This window comes from Poecilia formosa, unplaced genomic scaffold (assembly GCF_000485575.1).
Source record: "Poecilia formosa unplaced genomic scaffold, Poecilia_formosa-5.1.2 Scaffold220, whole genome shotgun sequence".
In the NCBI taxonomy this organism is placed as follows: domain Eukaryota; kingdom Metazoa; phylum Chordata; class Actinopteri; order Cyprinodontiformes; family Poeciliidae; genus Poecilia; species Poecilia formosa.
Genome location: NW_006800159.1, coordinates 373,432 through 395,933, shown reverse-complemented (window position 1 = coordinate 395,933; position 22,502 = coordinate 373,432). Strand labels below are relative to the sequence as shown.

Here is a 22,502-nt window from a genome sequence, read left to right as displayed (position 1 = left end):
TTAATGATAACCTATTTATGTCACTTTAACGAAGAACAGCTGAAAAACTACCGGTTTTATCAACTGCAGTATGAATTTGGCTTCAACTCCTCCCCTTGCCATTTTTATATTCTTTGCACGAAATGTTGAATAAACATTAATGACATCTCTGATGTCCGCTGGACTTCGGGTTGCGCCGTGTCAGCTATTTGGGATTCCCCTCGTTATTTCCCCTCATAAAGCAGGAGGAGAATCCGGCTTTCTGATTGGCTACCTGTCACATTCAGCGTTAAGCTCCCAGTCGGGGAAAACCCTTGATTTAGATCGGAGCGGCCACGACGATCCACCGTAACACACCACACACTGCAGGATGATCGGTTACGAAATCACCAGCGACAATCTTGGAACACCCAACGTTCTAAGATTGTCATAAGGGGAAAATAGGGGCAAAAAATCGTGTAGTGTGATCTACTGCATTAGGTGGTCGGATGTGCCCATCTTCTCTATTTAAATCTAGTGATTACTGAAGCCCAATATAGTATACAGACTTCATAATCTGCACTCTTTTGGTTGAATGCAGTATTTAGTTCTACTTTGGCTTTATGTTGTTTAGTTTTTATTCAAGTACGTTTTTTGTTAATGGAGATTGAGAATCAATTTGTTGGTTTTGGTTGTTTATCAGTTCCAGTGTTATGTGTTATTTTGAAAATAAAGTGCATCCATATATGGCAGGAAATCGCATGCAATATTATGTAATTTTCATTAAATCAGTGTCAAAAGGTCTTGAAATAATATTATCGTTTATCGCAATAATTTTTTTAGACAATTAATCGCTCAGCAAAATTTGTTATCGTGACAGGCCTATGATCAACTCAATCTTCACTACAGTCCGCCATGGTTGTTGTTTTTCTTTCCACTTGTGTATCAATAGTGACATTTGTAGAGTATCAGTGAGGTTCATGTTGGATGGATGCAACCTGGACGTTCAGACTCAGCCCACATTCCATAAGATCCAATATGGATCAGATATTCAAGTGGCCTGGGTTGCATTCAAGAAAAATCTGATCTGCGTCGTTCAGATTGTCAAGAGGAGATCAGACGCAGGTCACATTAAGGCAAAAAAACCCCATCAGAATCGGGTCACTTCAGGCTGCAGTGTGATCACAGCCTTAGTTTCTGGTCTGGAGACTGGCTGGGCCACTCCAGGACCTTGACGATCTTCCCACAGAGCCACTCCTTAGTCGTTTTGGGTCACTGTAATGCTGGAACACACAACGCATTTCCAAAGCTCTCACTGAGGAACGGTTGTGCACTCCTTAATGCAGCCAGCAATCATCCTGTTCCCTTTGCAGAACTTTAACCCCAAAGCATGACGTTTCTGTTCCCTTGCCTCACAGTTTTTTAAGGTGTTCTAGGGATTGTTCTCATAATTCTTCTCCCACATGACTTTCTACCATGCTTCATTTGGATCAGCCATCATTTTCTATTATTATTGTTAATCCTGGAAGAAAACCTGTTAGGAGGGTGAACCTTTGGTGGAGATTCACCCTCCAGCAGGGAAAGAACCCTGAATGCCTTAAGTCGAAGCATATTCATGGTCCTCCACAGCTTTTTATGTGGCCCTCTAGACTCCAAATTACATCAATAACTCCTTCCAGTTTGTGATTTTGATTGCAAAAGAAACCACTAAAATAATCACAAAATCCTTGAGGGACAGTGTCTTGTTGATATTTTAACAGTTTAATTGGTGTCATCAATGCATTCTTGCTCAACCGCCCCTTTAAGAACATTCAGATTTTTGATCTGGCCCAAAATGAAAATGAGTTTGACATCCCTGGTCTGTCACATCAAATCCCAATAAAACGTGTCGATGTTTGTGATCTTAACATGTGAAAAACGTCAAAAGATATTAATACTTTTGCAAGGCACTTTAAAACTTTCCATTTAAGACTGGATGAAATTATAATGCAGGCCAAAATTATCCCGACATGACATTCAAAACAAATTTGTAATGTGTAAAAAGAGAACATGAAATTAAAATAATAATAATAAGGTGAGGAAGGTTGGTGATTTAGGTTGGATATATGGATCGTATTGCATCTGAAATCATTTTCCCAGGCTGAAGCACATTGCGGCGGGTTGCTCTTCAAAAACAAAAGGGTTAAACAAGGATAATAAAACTAAGATGCGGAAGTACAACAGTGAGACAAAGAAAGGAAATTCTTAGTCATGCTTTCTGCAAAAATACCCAAGCAGAGCTTAAAGTGTGTGTGAGATGTGGATCAAGGTGTTCAAACAGCGCTGCAACCCAGACACCAGATTTTCTCTGAGCTCTAAGAAAATAAAACCTCGCCTCTTGGCTGTTTGCACCATCCCAGGTTTGAGATGATGTTATAGGGTGACGCTGTGCGCAGAGGCCACGACAGGTTGGTTACCCTTCAGTGAAAAAACTAAATAAGTCAATGATGTGGCAGTCAGACGAGGCTGCTGCTGAGCCTTTGCCAGAGTGATTTATCAGGTGGAATCACACCAGTCAAATCCCAGCAGGCAAAACCACAAAACTCAGATCTTTAAAAATGGAAATATTTATTCGATGCTTGCAGTTTTTCTTATATTTTGTTTCATAATTGCAGGATTATTATTTTGTGCTAATGCGATTATCACAAACAGAAACAGACATTTTGAATGTGCTATCTCTCTGCGCCAGAGAGATAAAAACCAGAGTGTTCCTTTGGTTTTTATCTGTGTGGATTTGAGGGTTGATCTATGGCTGAAACTGATCCATCGGGTGTTTTGGGGTTTTGCTCATGTAGGATAGAAATGGACTGAGGGCTCGTCTGATGTAATGCAGAAGCTGCTTTCAGTCTCTGAACTGACATCTTGCTTTACCAGTCTGTCTACGTTCCAACTCTCACCTACGAAGGTTGAAGGTTTCACGACAGAAATAAATCCCGGATTCAGGCAACTGAAATTTGGCTCCTGCACAGGCTGGCTGGGGTTCTGTCTTGGGAAAAGGTTGAAGACCATCATCTGGAGGCTGCTTGTTGTCAGTGAAGGTGGTTTTCTGGCCACAAACCACTGGCAGGAGAAGTGCAGTGGAATATGCAGGAGGTACAATGAATCACTTGTGGCCTGGGAATGCCTTGGGATTCCAAAGTAATAATCTAATAATCGTCATGGAAGAAACTGGAATGGATGGATGGACTGTAGCACAATTTTTATTGAATGTGTTTTACATTTTTATCGCTCAGAGTAATCGTCTCTCTAACAGCTTTTTTTAGTAGATAAATATCAAATGTGACTTTTTTACTTCCTGATTTAATGCCTTGCTATCATGAGCTCAACAGTTTCCACCAGGTGTTTGCTACGTGCTGCTGGCTAGTCTGAAGGAGCCGTGGGGAGGGCTGCTCTGTGAGGCAGAAGCCTGGAAACTGCAGCTCTGAGGAGGAGCTTCATCCTTGAAGGCGGGGCTAGTTCCACCCAGGCGTTTTGCACAGCTGAATGGTTGCCATGGGAGATTAAAGAATTTCTCAAAAGCATGAAAGTATCAAGGCAACAAGTCAATTTTACATAATAACTCCCCTTGAACATCACGAGGCGTGTCAGTCATTGGTGTCGGTGTCGTATGGAGGTGTGTCAGAACTTCTTTGCATTGTTGTGAAATGCAGAACCAACTGTTCAACATTCTTTTAACCACAGGATACTTTACAACATTGACACTTTAAGATTAAAACTAGGTGCTTCCCATGCTATGTGTTTTTTGAGCCAAATAAACAAAGACTGACTGTCTATAACGTCTAAAGGTCACAGGGCCACACCCATCCACCCTGAGAGTTATTTGGGTTGTTGTCAGTCCAAGAATGTTTCCAAGGCCATCATGTGAGGCATATTGGTCACATTTCAAGGTGTGGACGGACGATCTGAAACTGCCCAGGGAGAAAAGTCAAAGCTGCACTGTAGACGTTTTGAGGAACTCAAGGCCACAACAGCCTCTGATCAGTGCTGTTGTGTTTTGTTTCACTTGCTTCTCTTTTGATCATCCTGAGCTTTTCTCTTTCCAAAGTGTGCAAGTTAAGGTCTTCTTGAGTTGTAGATGAACCATGACTGTCGTTTGGTATCTGGTCAGTAATTTATGTTTTGATTTGAGCCCGTAGAACAGGGTTCTCCAGTCCTCTTGGGCCGGTGTCTGGGAACTTTTAGACCCAGTCAAATGATTAGGCCGTTAGCAGGACTCTGGACTTTGGCTGCATATGAAGTCATTTGATTCAGGTGTATTGAACCAGGAACACATCTAGAGGTACTGAATATACCCATTTTTAGTACCCACAATACCCATGTTCAGTTGCCAACCCTTACAAGTTTCCTGTTCAAGATCTGTTTCTCTTTCAAATAATTCCTGATACCAGGCACTCAGAGGGTTTATTCACACCTGCTATGTTTGCTCTGTTTTGTTTTATGCAGAATGGACCATGCAGACATTCAGACCAGATACATTCAGCTTCTATGTACCTCAAATCTGAAACAAACTTCCACAAAACTGCAAAACAGCTGAAACACTGAGTTCCTTTAAATCAAGACTAAAACCCCACCTGTTTATAGAGTTGCTTTTGAACCATAATAAATGAAAGACTGACCAACATATTTGATATGTATCGATGATTTAAATAACATTTGACAAAATGCATTGACTGTTTCTAGTTTTCACAACTGTCAAATATGTGATGTTTTTAAGATGTTTTTTTTATGTTTTCATGATGTTAATCACTTTGAACAGCCTTGTTGCTGAAATGTGCAATAAAATAAACTTGATTGATTGATTGATTGACTGACTGACTGACTGACTGACTGACTGACTGACTGATTGATTGATTGATTGATTGATTGATTGATTGATTGATTGATTGATTGATTGATTGATTGATTGATTGATTGAACCTTTAGGTGGTCTTCGTTCGGATCTAAAATTTTTATACAGTTCACTTCTGGTGTGAATACAGACCCGCATCGATTGGAACCAATGACAGGAAGCATAAGCTGTTTTGAACTTCATGAGCCACCGTTGCTGGGCATTATGGTAAAAATGAACCATTTAGTGTTGCTAGCTCCATTAACGCATGAACTGATTGTCCTTAAATTGTACCTGACCTGCCGTTTTCTGCTTAGTGATGCTGCTGCTGGCATGTTGTGGGTCAGGGATACGGAGCATCCGTCTTATTCAGCTGGCAGAACACATGCTGACTCTGTTCCATAAATAATATCCCATCCTAAAACCGTTGGCGTTCAAAATGGTATTGCAATTGTAATAACAGCCCAAATGTACACAACTGAAATGCAGCAGCAGGACTTCCACAGTTTATTGTTGCTTTGTTCTGTCCAGTGGGAGCAGTAATATCACTGCGTTGCTCTGTTTACACACTGCAGACTCTAATGAGGGTCCATTCTGGGATCATCTGGGATCAAGAGCATCTTACAATCACACAAGATGAGACCAAGTCTTGTTGGAGGGATTCTCCTATAAATACATTCATGTTCTTTTAAAATAGTGAGAAAAAGAACGAAGACAGAAGAACGCTGTTTGTTCTGTAGCACAGTTTGAGGAACAATCAGGAACAAAATGACTGCTGACTCGATGGATCTGCTGGACTAAAATCCTTCATTTAATTTTATTCTTTAAGTTTGACATCATTTCAGAAAGCTCCCATTTATGTTTTGATATGGATGATTTGAGGAGTATTTCAGATTGTTTTGTCTGCAGCTCAAATATGTATTCCCAGCACAACCTACAGGCTGTGATTACATCAGTCAGAAATTGGCTTCAGCTCAATTTCACCAAAAATATAAATCCCATTTCAGACAGAAATCATTTATAACAATGGAACACTTGGTACAGTCCTTCTTGTTGAACTGAGAGGGACAGTAACCCTGATCTGACATTACAGGAAGAGTTTCTGAAGTCCAACCAGGACGGACCTACAAGAACCGAGCGGGGAACTCGTGGTGAACCTCATCCAACACAAACACAAACTGTTGACTCTCACTCCCTCATCCAGCCCCATTCCTATCTGAGTTCAGCAGTGGACAGCCTGACAAATGGCCACAATTAGAGCTTTCTCATTAAAGTTGTTTTTAATTCAGCCTTCCCATGCAGCATATCCATCATCTCCACAAGATGACTGCATATGTTTGTTTGCATTTGCATATACACTATGTGTGTACTTTGTCTCTGCAGAATAACAGAGAAACAAGGAGAGACGAAACTTCCTGTTCTTCTTCCTGTCAGGATGAAGACAACGCAGTCTGATGCTTTTGTCTTTCTGTGAGTTATTTACATCACCTTACCTTGTCCTTGCCTCACACAGGTATTCATGTATTTTGAACCTTTTTGTGTGTAAGGTTACAACCACAAAATGGTTCCATAGCTCAGTTATGCAGATGATAAATGAATCTATCTGTGCTTAAAAATGCTATCAAACGAATCATTACAGATTTCACTGAACTGCTTAGACAACATCACAACGTCACTGAACTGCCTTCAACACTTTGCAATTAGTATTTGTAGTTTGTTTAGTAAAGGACGTAGTTAACAAGTTTCTAAAGCATCTTTTGTTTAATTTTGGTGAGCGTATATAATACTTAAGTACATTGTACTATAGAGAGCTTTTCTGTATTTAGTAGAAAAGCTCTCTACTGTAGTGTGGTTGATTTAAGCGTTCTCTGCTTATTCGTGTATATGAAGATGATTTTAGAGTGACCTTCCTGGTAGATTCATCAAAGTAACCTGCTTTGATGCAACATTTGAATTTCATAGAATGCACTTAAAGTACATTCTTGTTTAGAATAGATTATTTTCCCAGGGTGGTCATGACCCTGGATCCTACAGGTCAGGCTGCTGTATCATACAGCATCAGAATGGAATGGCACTTTCTGTTTCAAATCCATCAAATTATTCTCATCTGCTTTATTTTTTTATTTTTATTTTTCCCTGTTGCTGGGAAACAAACTCTTCTATTCAGTTTTCTGTGATTATGGTGGTACTAAGCATTCTGGGAATAAGCAGCTTCTTTAGCGGTGACCTCTGGTGGCTTCCCCTCTGGAGGACACGTCTGTCTTCTGGACCTCTGTCCAGATGGTGTCCTACTGACCCAAACTGAGAAAACATTGACAGGTTCTGATGTTTCAGCTGACTGTGATGTGAGATGAGTTATTAAACATTCAACTTTTTTTTTTTACATCTTTACATCTGACATTTACCTGCCATTTTATTTCCTGTATTCAATTTAGTTTTTATTGTTTTCTTGAGTTAATTAAGTTCTGACCACTTTATTTATTAATTGTCATTTAGAAAGAGTTAGTGTGATGACCTGTTCGTTTTATTGTTGTGCTTTTAGTGTCATTTAGTGTCACGAACGTCTTGACTTGTCACCAGTGGACAGTGGGAAACCTATTTTTGATTCTTTTGTACGTCTGATACATGTGAAAAATCGTCATGACATTGGCATGTTTCACCTGTTCAATAGAACCACAGAGTCTGCCTCCTGCTAACTGAGAATAAGTGGGTAGCCGTTCATAACGTAACGTTTAAATGCTCTGTGATGACATAACAGGAGATGGATCTAAAGCACACAAGCAAATCAAACTGGTTTGCCAAAAAAGAGCAAAAATGTGATTTTGAAGCAGCCCAGCTAATTGGTTAGAATGGACTCTGTTTAGGGGAGCAGAGAAGAGTGGGCTGAATTTAAATGCACAGTTATTATTCTACTTTTTGTTGGTTTATCATACAAAAAAAGCAATGAAAAGTCATTAAGATTGTAGCTGTAATGTGATAAAAGGCAAAACGGTTCCTGGAGTAAATGTGCTGTTGAAATGAGACAGTGAAATTTAAAGTTAAAAGCAAAAGAATAAAAAACTAAGACTGTCATATTAATAGTTTTCACAATTAATTTTCTGTTTTTTTTCTATTTGTTCTTCAGGCCAGTCATTTAAGCCTTACTCAAAACTGGGCTATTTGACTATTTTAAACCTTACTATAGGGAAGAACTATTTCTATGCTATTTCCTGAGTCAGACATTACAGTTAATTCAGTTCAGCTCAATTCAAATTCAATTCAAAAGTACTTTATAAATCCCAGGCAAAAACGACAGGTTGTCATTATTAAAAGCCCGTCATGTCAGCAGCATGCTCCTGCTCATCAGAACATGTTCAAGCTTTAACGTTGCCAGTAGCAACCAGCTTGTACACACATTCCTCAAGGTCAACACCGCATGAAGCAATCTCTTGTATATAGAAGGAATAATAATAAGGTTTCCTGTTGAACAACCATGATTACCACATAGTTAGCATTTTGGCCTCGGGGCATGTTCGCCCGTAATGTTGTGGCTTTGATCCCTGAGCGTAATAAGTACTATCACTGACGCAAGCATCAACGTAAACAAAACAGGTTCTCAGCCCGACAGCTCCTGCCTTTCCTTCACTTTAATGCGTTTCAGCAGAGTTCCCCATGTCACGCTTTTATTTGCGTAATATTTTCCACTTCAGAGAAGGAACTGTTTGCAACCGTTGCTAAGAAACACTCTTGCACATGCAATCGTCAAAAATAAAAGGAAGGGCTTTTTAAGTTCCAACTTTTACCCACTGGGCTGTAGTAACATAATCTGGTGCTCTTCAAAGTTATAAAATTAGATCAATAAAATTTCATTTGGAATTATAACAGACATGTTCCACTTTACACAATAAAATGAGACATCAGTATATAAAGTAAAAGCCAAAAGCCAAAGAGAAGAACAAATCTCCTTAGTGGACGACTCTTGCTGATTCTAACTGAAAGTGTAAGTAATAACCAGGAAATGGCAATCAAATGTACTTCAGTAACTAAGGGTTACAGTGAGCCAAAGCAATGATAAATCCAATATTCTGGCAGGTTGCTGGTTTGACATTGTCGGCCCAGACAGTTGGCAATCTTCTCATGAAATGACGTCCAGACAGGAGGGCTGGTTGTGCAACCTTTGGGAAGGTAAAAATCTCCATGAGCTTCAGATTTGATCTGAAGTTTAAATAAACTAATCTGGGCATGAATGGCATTAATTTGTTTTGACACTCGAGTGTGTGTGTGTGCGGGTGTGTGTGTGTGGGGTTTTTTTTGTTTGTTTTTTTACCATTTTGCGTCCTGGGTGGCATGTTTAAACAGCAAACAATTGCAATCATTTTCAATAATAAAAAAGTATGTGTGCAAGTTTTAATCTAATTTTCTCTGATATGTGCATTGTGTGAAAAATATACATACCTGCTAAAAATTTTGCATCCATGCTCACCGATATTTGGTTAAATCTTTTTGAGCAAGTTGCAGCTTGACAAAACTCTTGGTGGGTATTTTACCTGCAAAATTAGATTTGGCAGAGTTCATGATTCAGTGTTCCTAAACAAAAACCAGTTTTTAAACTAAAAACACAATTATCCAACGACGCTGAGAACTGGGCTCTGGGATTGACGTTCCACAAGCTCAGCCAGTTTCCACGAAACATTTCACCAACCCTGAAGCCGGAGGCTCTAATCAGCTCTCTGTCAGCACACAGGACGATCTCCGGCCCAAAGCTCGTCTCTGGTGCAACCTGTAGTCCTATAACCATCAGACGACATCTGTGAGAGATGTTGTCTCTCAGAGAGATGCAATGTCGTGCATTTAAGTAGGAATGCACAACATTGGATTTTTGGCCGATATCTGATATGCCAATATACTGAAACTCATTTGGCCGATAACTGATAACAATGCCAATATTTATCCAAAGCTTGCAGAATGAACTGCTGGTGAGGCTTCTTTCTTCTCCACAGTTAACTGCTCTCTTGCTTTCCCTTTTGGCCACCATGGACTCATCGTAGTGGTCAGAATGGTGGATTTCGAGATGGTTAATGAGGTATAAAGTGTTGTAGGACTTCGTTGTCGCTCCTTCTCTCATCGCTGAGCGGATCTGTTATCAGTTTCTGACACTTTAAAAAACTTCCATACCGCTGACATTTTCACCTGGTCCTGCTCTCCCGCGGTGATCAAATTAGTTTGGGGCATGTGTCGTCATGACTGCTGTGCTGCAGCCATTATTGGCACTGGTTTGTCATCTAAAAACAAAGCCTTTTATATCGGTGAGTTATTTTGATGGAATGGCCAATGTCCAACATTACATTTTACAGCTAATATCTGCTGATACCGATACCATGCTGATCATATTATGCATCTCTAGTTTTAAGAAGAAAAAATGTCTTCTGAGGCCTCGTCTCCTACAACGGCACAAAATTGCCCGTTTGGATTTTGGACGAAAGCAACAATCATGGGACCTTGAAAGGTGGAAGAAAGTTTTATACTCTGATGACAAAAAATTTAACCTTAACATTACTAGTATGACAAGGAGATTCCACTTGAGAAGTTTACTACACGGCTCAGTAAATTGGGCGCCATCCTGGCCTTGTGGGCTGAGGGGTTTCCTACCATGGAACAATGGAGTCTGTTGCGAACCCGACCAGACATTTGGGGCCAGATTGGGCCAGAATTATTTGCTTGATGGTTGGCTCTGGATTAGACTCAAGCATTTGATAATATGCACCACACGCAATACATACAGTGCACTGTAAGCCTATTTCAATTTAGTCATTGTTTCCAATAAAATGGTTACTCAGTTTTTTTTGTTTGTTTGTTTGTTTCACTCCCATTTCTTCTTTTTTCATCTAGAAGCTCTACAATACAAAATGTAAATTCTTGCCATTTTTCAACTTATCTTAATTTTTTTTTTATCTGGAGAGTACCTGGCAAAAAAGAAAGTTCTCAGTATTGAGCCTTGGGGAACACCTGCTGCAGAAGTGTGACCAAGCCAGACATGTCACAGCAGCAAAACTACTAAGCCAATGGCAGCAATCTGAAGATCAGAGCATCAGCCCCCTCTGGAGGAGCTGCAAATATTAAATAAAACCTCTTGACAGCACAAGCAGTATTGCTATACTCTAAATATGAGATTTAGAGTATAGCAGAAAGAAGAAAGTCATTGTTGTAAGAAAATTAAAAGAAATTCTGTTTGCAGTTTGACACCAACAGGTGGTGCGTGGAGGAAAACTAAACCTCTAAACCACGAAACACGCGGAGGCAGAATCATAATCTGGGCTTTCTTTAGCAGGAACAGGGAAGCTGGTCTGATTTGGTAGTATGACAGATGGAGCTAAATAAAGGACGAAAACCTTTCACTCGACAAAAGGGAAGAATTCCTAATCTGATGCATGTCTAAACACAGCATGGGTACACCCAGGGTTATCACACCAGCCATGTCATGTCCCCTTTATTTTAGGAAATGCCTTGTTTCGAGGAGGAACCTGAGCTCAACAGGCCAAACTGTAACCTTTGTTGAGGTCAACTAAGACTTTGACTCACCCTCCAACTTTCCCTACGTAAAGCCATCTCAGCCTGTCTCTCTCTCACACACGCCCTGCTCCCTCCCTCCAGTCAGCTTCTCATACACAAACATATCGAAGGAGACACACGTGGGCGGGTTGACGCCACGCTGTCTGCAGCACGTCGAGGAGTATTGTTATTAACTGCAGTGTGAATAGACGAGGCAGCACATCCCTCCGCTCTCTGGCTGCTGCAGGGCTCGTCTTTGTTCTTGACGCCATAATTACAGTCTTAGCAGCGAAGGCGCACAGGCAGCGTTGACCTCACCTCACGGGGCAGGAGAGGTGCAGCACTTGGGTTTTTACATGTGATTTTTTTTTTCCCGTCAGTCTCTGTTGTGCACGTGATTCTCACTGAGCCATTCAAACAGATTGTGTGAAAGAATAGCACCGATGATTATGTCACAGAGGACATCCACTCCATGTTTTGTTGCGATGCAGAGACCCTTACCAGAGTCTCTGACAGCTGCGATTTGTGGGACCAGGGAAACATTTCAGGCACATGTGAAGGTGTATGAGTACATACACCTGCAAGATTCAGAGTGCGAGGCTGCATGATTTGTTCTACGCTAGCGTACGTAGATAACAAGAAAACCTCTGGCGGATATCGTTGTACTGCGTTGTGCTACTTTACCTGTACAGCTTGAGGAATATATGCTACATGAGAACATCGTTTGTGACGCATTACTGTTTTCTATGAGTTGGGAGGAAGTTAAAGGTCAAAAAGCGAATGCGCCTTTTGACGACATGCTAAAATCACAGTGCCACCCAGTGGCCTGGCATGACAACTACAGCCATGGTAGTTTCATCTAAACTTGGAACTTTACCCCAATCAGTATCCGAGAACACTATGACCAGACGGGTCAGGTCTTCTCTGACACGTTTAAGGCTACATCATCACACCTTTAATCTCTTTTGCACAAGAAAACTCTTTTTTATTTATTTTTTTTTATTTTTTTTATTTTTTTGCATTTTGTTATTCTACAACTAAAAAGTAGTGTATAATTGTGAAGTGCATGTATAGTCATTGTCCGGCTGAAATGTGAAGTCAGCAGGTTTTCTTTTCCAGCTTCCATGTCTCTAGTTATCCCCATGGCATGATGCTGCCACCATCATGTTTTGGTAAATGTCTTTTTTTTAAGTAATTCACTGTCAGTTTTCTAGTGCACATAATATTTTGTCTGCAAGCCAAAAAGTTCAGTTTTGGTCTCATCTGACCTGAACACCTTCTTCCTTCCTAACTTGTGACTGAAAACTGGACTTGAAAACTTGATGCATAAATAGACTAACATCTCTCCTGTCAACAGATTCCCTCACATGAGCTGTGGATTTCTGCAGCTCCCCCAGAGGTAACTGCTTCCCTATTGGCTACTCCTCTGATTAATGTTCTCTTCAGTTCCAATCAAGGCCAAATGGTGGCATTAGATTTTATTTAGGGGTACCAGAGTGGGAGACGAGTGAATGGAAAAGTACAACAAGCTTTCTGGATTTCAATACGAAAAAGCTGCACTTAGAAACCTGCAATTTTCATTGCACTTTATAATTGAGCTCTACTTTATGTCGGTCTGTCACATAAAATCCTAAAATATACAGAGCTTTATGGCTGGAGGCTGATAAAACCTGAAAAGATTTATTGTTTTTTTTTTTAAGCACCTTTCTGTTTTAGCATCAACATATCCACACATTAGGAGGGCAGTTTCTCCAGATTACCGTTTTTCTGCACTATCTTTTCCTAAAGGTGTAAACTGACCTTCAGCTGCTCCACAGTATCTCATCTCCTCAGACTGACAGCAGATGACAAATGACCTGCCTTCAGGGCGACAAGTAAGGGTTGCAGATATCAAAGCATAGACTGCTCTTCCTGCAATGTAACTGCTTCAACCACAAGAAGAAAAAAAAAAAAGCATTTGAGAGGAATGATTTATTTATTTATTTTTTTATGCTTAGAGTCTTTTTAAACTTGGATCTGGAGCTGCAGTATTGGCTAATAGACTCGCACAATTTAGTTTCAAGAGACGTATAATTTGCACTCACACTGGCTGTCTCTGGCTCTCACTTTGAAAATATTCCCCCCCCCAAAAAAGAAGAGAAAAGAAAAGACCAAGTAGAAAATCAGCAGTAAATAACAGCGGTGGTACAGTAAGGCAGGGTTTCACCCAGCGCACCTCGAGGTGAAGGGAGGGAGGAGGGACGCTGGCATCGGATAAAAGCTGGGGAGTCTGCTGGGATGTGTAATAAGTCTCCACACATCAGCATGTTGGTATAATAAGCTGGATCTAGAAGCTGGAGAAGAAAGCAGGAGAAACATGCTGTAACACTGCACAGTGTGTCAGACCTGCTCGCTCTCCTCCATTTGTGTTGCTCCTTTTGTCGGCGGCGCCTTCAGGCTCCACGCAGCAACTGTTATTTTCCAGTTGCAGTCATAAATTTGCTTTGTCGTTCAGGACAAAAAACTACCTCTGTGTTCTTCAAATTATCTTTTTTTTTTTACCAATTAAATATTTTTAATGCATTTTATAGCAAGCTTAATCAATGTTTGGTTTAATCTTTTATTAATCTTTTATGAAACCGAATTATGCATTAAATACCAACTATAGGACAGGTGGTTTAAAACTGCAGTATGGAACTGTTGTGATTTTTTTTTTTCACATATTTGTCAAAACTGTCACTATGTGGTGACAGTATGAGACAAATAATCTGAAAGAATGGAGCTCCTCTGCTTTCTCCTGGTGTTAACTGCAGAAATCCACAACCAATGAGAGTCAGGAGGAGGGTATTAGCGCTGTTTATCATCCTCGTGCATGCGCCACTCATACCTCTGAGCCCGTCATGAATCCTAAGACCAGTCAGCATGGCCACCAACAATGATGGACAAACAGTTTTCCTGCAACTGTAAGCTGTTTCTTCACCATTAGCACACTGAGCTGTGAGTACACAAGGATGATTGACAGCACTAAGACCCTCCTCCTGACTCTGATTGGTGTATTTCTTCACTTAGTACTGGGAGCACTAGGAGAAGGCAAAAGAGTTCAACTTTTCCGCAGATTATCTGTGTCATATTATTGACACAACATAATATGTAAAAAATATATTTTTTACATATTTTTACAAATATGTAAAAAAGAAAAAAACAGATTTAATTTTTAATGAAAGTTACATACTGGTCCTGCTTCAATCTACTTGAAACAGTGAAAATAATATTGGCAAACAAACAATTTATAATTTAAAAATAAAAGAAATAAAACTCAAGTATGTGGATCAGAAAAGGATTTTCATAATAAATAATAAAAGCAGACAAAATTACAATTGATCCAAAAAAGAGACACATATTTCTTTACAAAATTAATAAGTGGAAGTTTTTCTGCATTTAGTACATTACAACCACACTTACAATATATTTTATTGGAATTTTATGTGACAGAGCAACATTAAATAGTTCAGAACAGTGAAAAAAATCTGAAGTGAAACATGATGAGCGAATGTTTGTATATTCTTCTTTTGTGCTTACGTTACATTACAGCTGGTCCAGCTATTTGTTTAAAGCTAGTTATCAAACATTTCAGATTTTATCTGTAAAAATATTTCTTGAAACATTGTGTTTTTCTTTTACCTCAGTATTGTCCTGCGTTTGGGTGTTGAAAATAAAAAAATGTCAAGTTTGTGGGCATAATGTGAAAAAATTCAAGGGGTGTGAATGTCTTGACAAGTTAATTATACCAAACAGCAAAAAAATATTTATATTTTTTTAAATAATAGTTTTGATGACATGGCCGTAAACTTTGTGAGTCAAACAGAGAGAGGATTCTGGTGACATGTGTGGTTATCGACGCTGTGATCTACAGGAACAACAAGCTGACGTTTCCTCTGATGACTTCTTGGAATCAAAGTGAAATAAAGACATTTTCATGTAACTCAGCTAACATGCCCTCCATATTTAACAGGAACTTTTAAATCTGCTCAAAATCTCGTAAGAAGCCACAGGAGAGAAATGTTTTCACTGCCGGCAGTAATGTTCAGCTCTGCTGAAGAAATTTGAGTCTTCAAGAGATTTCCAGTCATCAGACAGATAGATCTGATAATTAGAATGAAGAAAAGGAACACGGAGAAATGTTCAGTTTATGATTTATAAGACAATAATCACTGATTATTATTTGATCCAGAGCGACTTGGAGATAAATCTTGAACGCTGCTTGGTAAAAAAGGAAGTCTTGATGTTATCTGATTTTGAAATGAGACGACTGCAGGCTGTCCAGAGCTTTATGACAACATGTCAACCTTTAACTTAATGTTGATAAATTGACTGAGATTCCTTTAAAATGGCAACAGTCCAAGTACAGGTCCCTGTGGAACACCATCATCAAATGACATGGGGTCATTTATGTACAAACTGGAATCTCTCAGATAAATATGTTTGTTTGTTGTTTTTTTTTTCATTTTCCTTTGATCTTGGTTATATGTTTAAGTTTTCAAGTCTGTTTGCTCTGAAACATCCAGAACAAACTAACAGGATTTTCTCTCAGACCGTTTTGGGTCAGATCAGCAGTACTGTACATAAATATCAACCCCAATGGAATCTGTTCTTAATAGCTTAAGATATTTTGATGTGAGTACAGTATTTTTAATAAAATATGCAAATGTGTTGCAAAATGAATACATAAAATGTCTATCGCAAAACAACTCAAAAAACAATAACAGTATCTAAGTTCTTCTGTCTGTCAGGACAATTATAGTATTTGCTTTAAATATGACTGTTGTTTGAACATTTCTTTCTTACAGTAGTACATTTAATGGTCATTTTTTTCTCATTTATGTAAGAAAAAAATTAGGATTTGATTACAAAACCAATTAAATTAGATATAATAAATAAGCTTAGCTGCTTTCATTAACTTCACAAGATATGTTGCTTTAAAAACCAACTGAAAAAGTAGAAGAAGAAAAATTCTTCTAAAACAGTGAAGGGATGCAAGTAAAAAAAGAGGCTAAAATTAAAATTATAATTTCAATTTAAATGGTGAAGAAAAACACATTAGAAATAAAATGCAGCAGAATATATATTTATGTAAAAGCAAACAAGTTGAAGTTAACTGGTCAGAGGTGTTGAAAGGAGAAAATGCAGTGCTGCTGGTAATAAGATCTGAAAGTGTGGAATGCGACTGTATAAAAATCTCTCCCCCTTTACTCTAATACCCCTGAATTCAAGGCCTTTCAGTGGAATTTTGTCTGAATTGTCAAAAACAAACCGTGTTTCCGAACGTTACTGTGATTTCAACTTCCTGGAAAAACTTTACTTCTAAAACGATGCAAGACATTTTTTTAACTGTCTGTGTCTAGATGTTTGTTTCCAGAACTGCATGTTTCTGAGTGGAAATCAACAGCTTTTTTAAATAATCTTTTTTTATTATTATTTTCTTTATCACTAACCTCACCTCCTTGAGTTTTCTTTTCTCTCTCTCGGATTTCTCTAGGCCTTCACACATTCTGCAAAAACACAGACATTTATTATTTTACTCAAGAGCAAAGTTCTGACTGGTCAGGACTTCAACTGTCTCCCACTGCATATTTCTCTCTTATCTATTTGCATTTTTTAAAGTTTGCGTTTTGCCATTTTATGTTGGGATGCTCTTTTTTTTCTTTTTCTTGGAAGTACAAACAGTTCTGAAGAAAATACTTTTATTTGGTCGTTTGTAGGCTTGAATTTTCTTTTATTGAAGCATTTGTTCATAATCTCCAGATAAGTCTTTTGTCTCAGATGCTCAGAACGGTGACCAACACTTGGTTCTGTTTCATTTATTTTTAGCTTTTCCTGCTAAAATGATCCCAAGCATGGTAACAGAGGGTCAAAGTGAGGGCTGAGAAGAAAAACATTTCTTATTTTTTATGTTACAAAATGGATGATTTTAGGTTATTAAAAAAACTTTTCATTTCAATTTAAAGGTTTTATTAGTGTTTCTTCACTACACAAAGGCCCTAAATGGACCATAACTGTTAAGAAGAAAACTGGGAACAAAATTTCTTTATGCATTTTCAGATAGCATACTCTGCTGGAACAAAATAGTTATGTAAATATGTAAATATATGTTTAACCATCGGTTTGAATTTAGTTACTTATTTATTTATGTGCCCTTCAGCTGTTTGACAGATTGCTGCTCTACTTTTAATTAGCTAAATGCCAGTTGTTTGCGCTCAGGGCTCCATAATGGGCCCTGGTGGCCTGTTACTGCTGCTCCGTTATTGGAAAGAAGCTGCTGGTGAATTTGATTTAAACCTAAAAGAAACACAGGATTAGAAGCTGGATACATTTATGGTCAATTTGAGAAATTTCCTAAATAATTTGTGGAAATCTGCATGCACTTCAGAATAATGCAAAGGGAGGTTTAGATTTATTTATTTATTTATTTTCTTCTTTTGTTTAAAGCTGAATTTTAGAAAAGGCCTACAGTCCAGGGATTCCTCTGTGACTTCAGAGAAATTAGAGAGTTCGAGCTTTCAATTGGAAAAAAAGAAGAAAAAATCCAAACTTTGAGTTTCTCTATAGAGCATCGATGTTTGTTGCAGAACCATAGGAGACGCGCTTAACATCTGTGCGCTATTACATATAGCTTCATTGCATAACGAGCAGGTTTTATTTTGCTCTGATTCAAAACACATAGAAAATAAATGTGCTAAGTCATGGAGTCTGATCTCTTAGTAAATATTTTCACATTCTCTTTAGGCTTTGATCAGATTTTTTATCTCCTTTTATTACTATTTTTTTAAATCTTTAAAATACAAAAATTCGAGAGAAGAAATATCCCAAAATATGCTGAACAGAAAGAAAAATAAAATAAAAACCGTCGGTCTTAATGCGCCGAATGTATTTATTTACCTACTTATTTATTTATTACCTCAGTCAATGTGTTGTCGATTGTGCAGCACTGATCCCTGAAATAATTTAGTCGACAATCAGCGCGTCTCAGCGCCGCATCCCGCCGGTTTGGTGCTGCGTGTGATTTGTTCGCTCCGGTGACGCGCTGCAGCCAATCAGTGCAGTGCATCTCTGCGCGTGGAGAAGGAATATATGTGTGTAAGTATACGCGCGCGAGTGTGTGTATGTGTGACGGACTAGGCTGTGATGAAGAAGAGGATCCCACGCGCCAGTCCTCCGCGCGGCTTCAGTCCTGTTTACAACACCGGACGAAACGAACGTCAGTGCAGTAAAAGTTGATTTATTTTATTCTTTTATTTATTTATTGTTTTCACCAGTAGAAGGAAACTTGAGAAGGATTGCTGGGAGCTCCTCGTCTGACTGCCTGCTGCTGCTGCTGGTTGTTTTGATCCAGCTTTCACTTGCATGACTCTACTTGACTGGACGTAATGGCTTTTTCACGCAGAAGGTTACAGAAGCCTTCAGCTGGGATGTAGCGGAAGACGGAGCCGCTCAAAGCCGCAGCTGTAACCGCCTCCTTCCCTCAGCAGCTCGGCTCGTCGTTAAACAGTTCGTGCTGATGAAACACTGCTGAACATCCGAGCGTCGGTGGGCTGTTTATGATGCCTCCCGCCTGGAGGTAGCTCTTTTTTTCTTTCTACCTTTCTTTTTTTCGCACCGCAACACAGCCCCTCACATCAGCGATGACTATGAGCTCTATATCGGACGCGTTAGTCTCGGCTGATCCTTCAAAGTCGGCGTTTTTGGAGTTCGGCGGCCACGGCTACCCGGGACACCAGCAGCCCCCCTCGGGCCTGGCCCACAACCATTACCCGGTCCACAGCCTGCACGCTGTCGGGGGCCACGGTCAGCACGACGGCCCCTTCGCGGCCGGAGCATCCTCGTATGGCCGCTCGCTTGGCTACCCGCCGTACCACGCTCCGGTGAGCTCGCATCATCCCGGGACTTACCTGCCCTACCAGCACGGCGGCCACGGCGGCGCGCTGGGACACACGAGGCTGGAAGACACTGGTAAGTCCTGAGTGTGGCCTGACTGTCTTTATCAACATTTTTACATACGCACACACACACGCGCACACATTTATTAGAAAACTAAATTCTTCCTTATAAACATAACATTGGATTGAACATTGAAAAGTAAAAACAGGATTCTTACAGACGTAGTGGGTAAAAATTTATAAATAATAAATTAAATATACGATATATTAAAACAATAATAATAGTGATTATTATTATTATTATTATTATTATTATTATTATTATTTTGCGCTGTATAAAGACCACCATATAAAATGTTGACATTAAGCATGATGCCATGGATAGGACAGGATAATAATAATTATTATTATTTTAATAATAATAATGGTGGTAGAGTAAATGAACAAACAAAAGGCTAGCGGGTCTCCAGGCTGTATACCATGACAGCAGGCCGCAGTGGAGCCCAGTAATTGGATCCACACACAGGTCGGCCACAGCGCCGCGTTTAAGGAGCATTAAGGCGGGTAGAAGTTCTCCACACCGGGGTTGCGGTCTCCCGCAGCGGGCCTCATATTCCTCTATCATCATCCCGTCCGTCATCTTCTACCCGCTGATTGGTGTGGCCGGCTGCCTTCATTCGATTTAAATTAACGCCGACAAAAAAAAAATTGAAAACATTAATATTGTGATTTTTATTTTTATTATTATTTTTCTGTCTAGTTCTTCCACAGTCCCATGAAGAGCCAGTAGCCTGGCATGTTTATGGATGTGCCTTATATAATAACTAGGCTACACCCTCCAGGAAATTCAGCTGAATAATCATCAAAAGACGTTTTGTTTCCCCCCTTCGAAATTAGATCGAACAATGAAACTATAGGTGTTTATAAATACATCTATTCTAATCTTCGGGGCGATCAGAGGGGCTCACCGAAATCAACCAATTCCTTCACGTTGTTTTAGTCAAATTTGAACCAACGTATTGAGCATGTCATGTGTGCAACATGTTTTCTGGCCTAAATAAACACTAGAACTGTTCAATTTGCAAAAGTTATGAAAGAGACAGAAGTCCTGGGTATGTAGTGGGAAAAAAACCCATAAACATGAGTAATTCTCCATCTGATTAATATCCCATGACCCTTGTAGCTTAAGTTGAAATTCAAAGTTAAGTAAAATGTGACATTTATTTATTTCACTTTTCAACAGTGAAAAAAAAAAACAACAACAACAACAATAATAATAGTATTTTTAATAGTGATACTGTATTTAGAAAATGTATTTATGTTAATTTAATTTACATTTTGGACTCATCAACATCTTATTTTGTAAGTTTCAGAAATATAAAATCACTAGAAATCCAAATTTATAAATAAAGATATAGGTGATTTGACAGAAGTATTAGATAGAATAGAAATATTTCCTCCTGATGTGAAAACGTCAGTTTATCAGGATTTCATAAGGCATTAAACCAAAAGCCTGACCAAGAATCATTTGAAGTTTTCTGTGAACAAAACGTTTTTTATTGATCTTTAGACTCAACATAAAATAAATTAAACCAACGATTTTCTAAAAGAGAAAACAAAATAATTATACACATGATGTCTATAAATGACCTAAATCCTGACATAATTGTTTCTTTGTGTGTCTTATGGTCTGTGCAGTATTTCCCTCTCTTGGTTTGAGGTTCACAGCACCAATTCAACGGTCACCTTTTACCTTTCCTTTCATATGTGATCATCAGGTCTGTGGAATCCTGAACACAATCCATAACCATGCTAAAAAAAAAAAGAAGTTTAAATCAAACTGAAAATGATCAGCTTCAAGGTTTTCCTCTAAATGAGAAATCGAGTTGAGGATTTTGCGAGGCCGTTTTTTGTCTCCTGGTCTCCTGCCCATCGCTACAGCAGCTCAGTTACCCAATCTGACCTCTTTTTGGGGCCTCAGCTCCAAAGCAACTGTCCTCTCCTCCCACTGCAGGCGTACAGTTCACGTCATGTAAACGATCCTGGGAAAACCTGCTGAGAGTGACTTTCTAAGAGGAACACAAAGAAAAGAAGGAAAGCCCTTGCAGCTGAGCTGTGTGTGTTCTCAGTATTTGTTAGGCACACAGATTTTAAGAGGATCAGCAGGATTCATCCTGCATATGCTCTCCAAAAAATATCTGTTTTACACTCTTTAAACGTGCATTAGGTCATTTAAAGAGCAGAGTTTAAATCAGTGTGACTGAATGGATAGAGCTGCACTACCATCTGGGCAAACACAAGATGACATAGACTTTTTTTCTGTTTAACGTTTGGAATAAAATGATAAATATAGTTAAAATCCATGTAAGAATATTATACGTAAAGTAGGATGGATGTTTATTAAAATATAATAATGTGATGCGTGATGGTTGAGACTTCTATGGTATAAACCTCAAGTAAAAATATAAAAAGACAAAACAAATTTATCTCATGATATAAGTGAAAGCAACAATTACTGCTACTGCAGATAAAATAATGTTCTGACTATTACAGCTGTGATTATGTTACCGTATATTTATTGTTCTTTCTGTTAAGATAAACAATGAGTATATGTAAAATCTGCCAGGGGTTACACAGCTCTGAAGGGGATTATAGCTTTTTGTCATTCTGGGCGATATTGACTGAAAAGCACAACTTTACTTAATCCTTTATATAGCAAAAAAAAAAAAAACACAAGTCAATCCAGCACTTTCTCTGCCACGTCATTCACAGGATTTTGAGACGCGATACGACGAGAAAAAAGTATGTTTGAAGCTATAAATCTTTAAAGGCTTGATATGCCGTCACAAACAGCTTATTGATGTTTGGTAAATAGAGCAGATAGAACAGACTGGCAAAAATACTATTAAAAATAAAGGTTTTGAGGTACTAGAGGTCTTTACTCATTAGTAACTGGACAGGCACAAGACATATGATAATAAAAAGAAATACATTTTGTTTTTATAAGGCTTTTCACTTCACACACATCAAAGCAAAATTACAAACACAATCCTAACAAATATGTCAAACAAAATCTTAAATATGTTAAAATTTTATGTTAAAAAATTTTGTAAAATAGAACAGAAATATCCTTTTTTATTCAACAGTTTAGAAATTCAGGTGTAACAGCAAAATCAAGATATGAAGGTTCATACAAAACATCAAAAAGGTGGTAAATTTATATCATATATATATAT

The 22,502-nt window shown here is 38.8% G+C and overlaps 1 protein-coding gene across 1 annotated transcript in view; it reads left to right on the top strand.

Annotated features, from left to right (window-relative positions):
* Positions 1-18,509: 18,509 nt before the first annotated feature.
* LOC103149228 (homeobox protein Dlx4a-like) overlaps positions 18,510-22,502 on the top strand; it is a 17,528-nt gene continuing 13,535 nt past the window's right edge. The window contains exon 1 of the mRNA XM_007568282.2: positions 18,510-19,339. Coding sequence (XP_007568344.1) covers positions 19,012-19,339 — 328 coding nt within the window. The 5' untranslated portion in view covers positions 18,510-19,011. The remainder of the gene's footprint in view (positions 19,340-22,502) is intronic.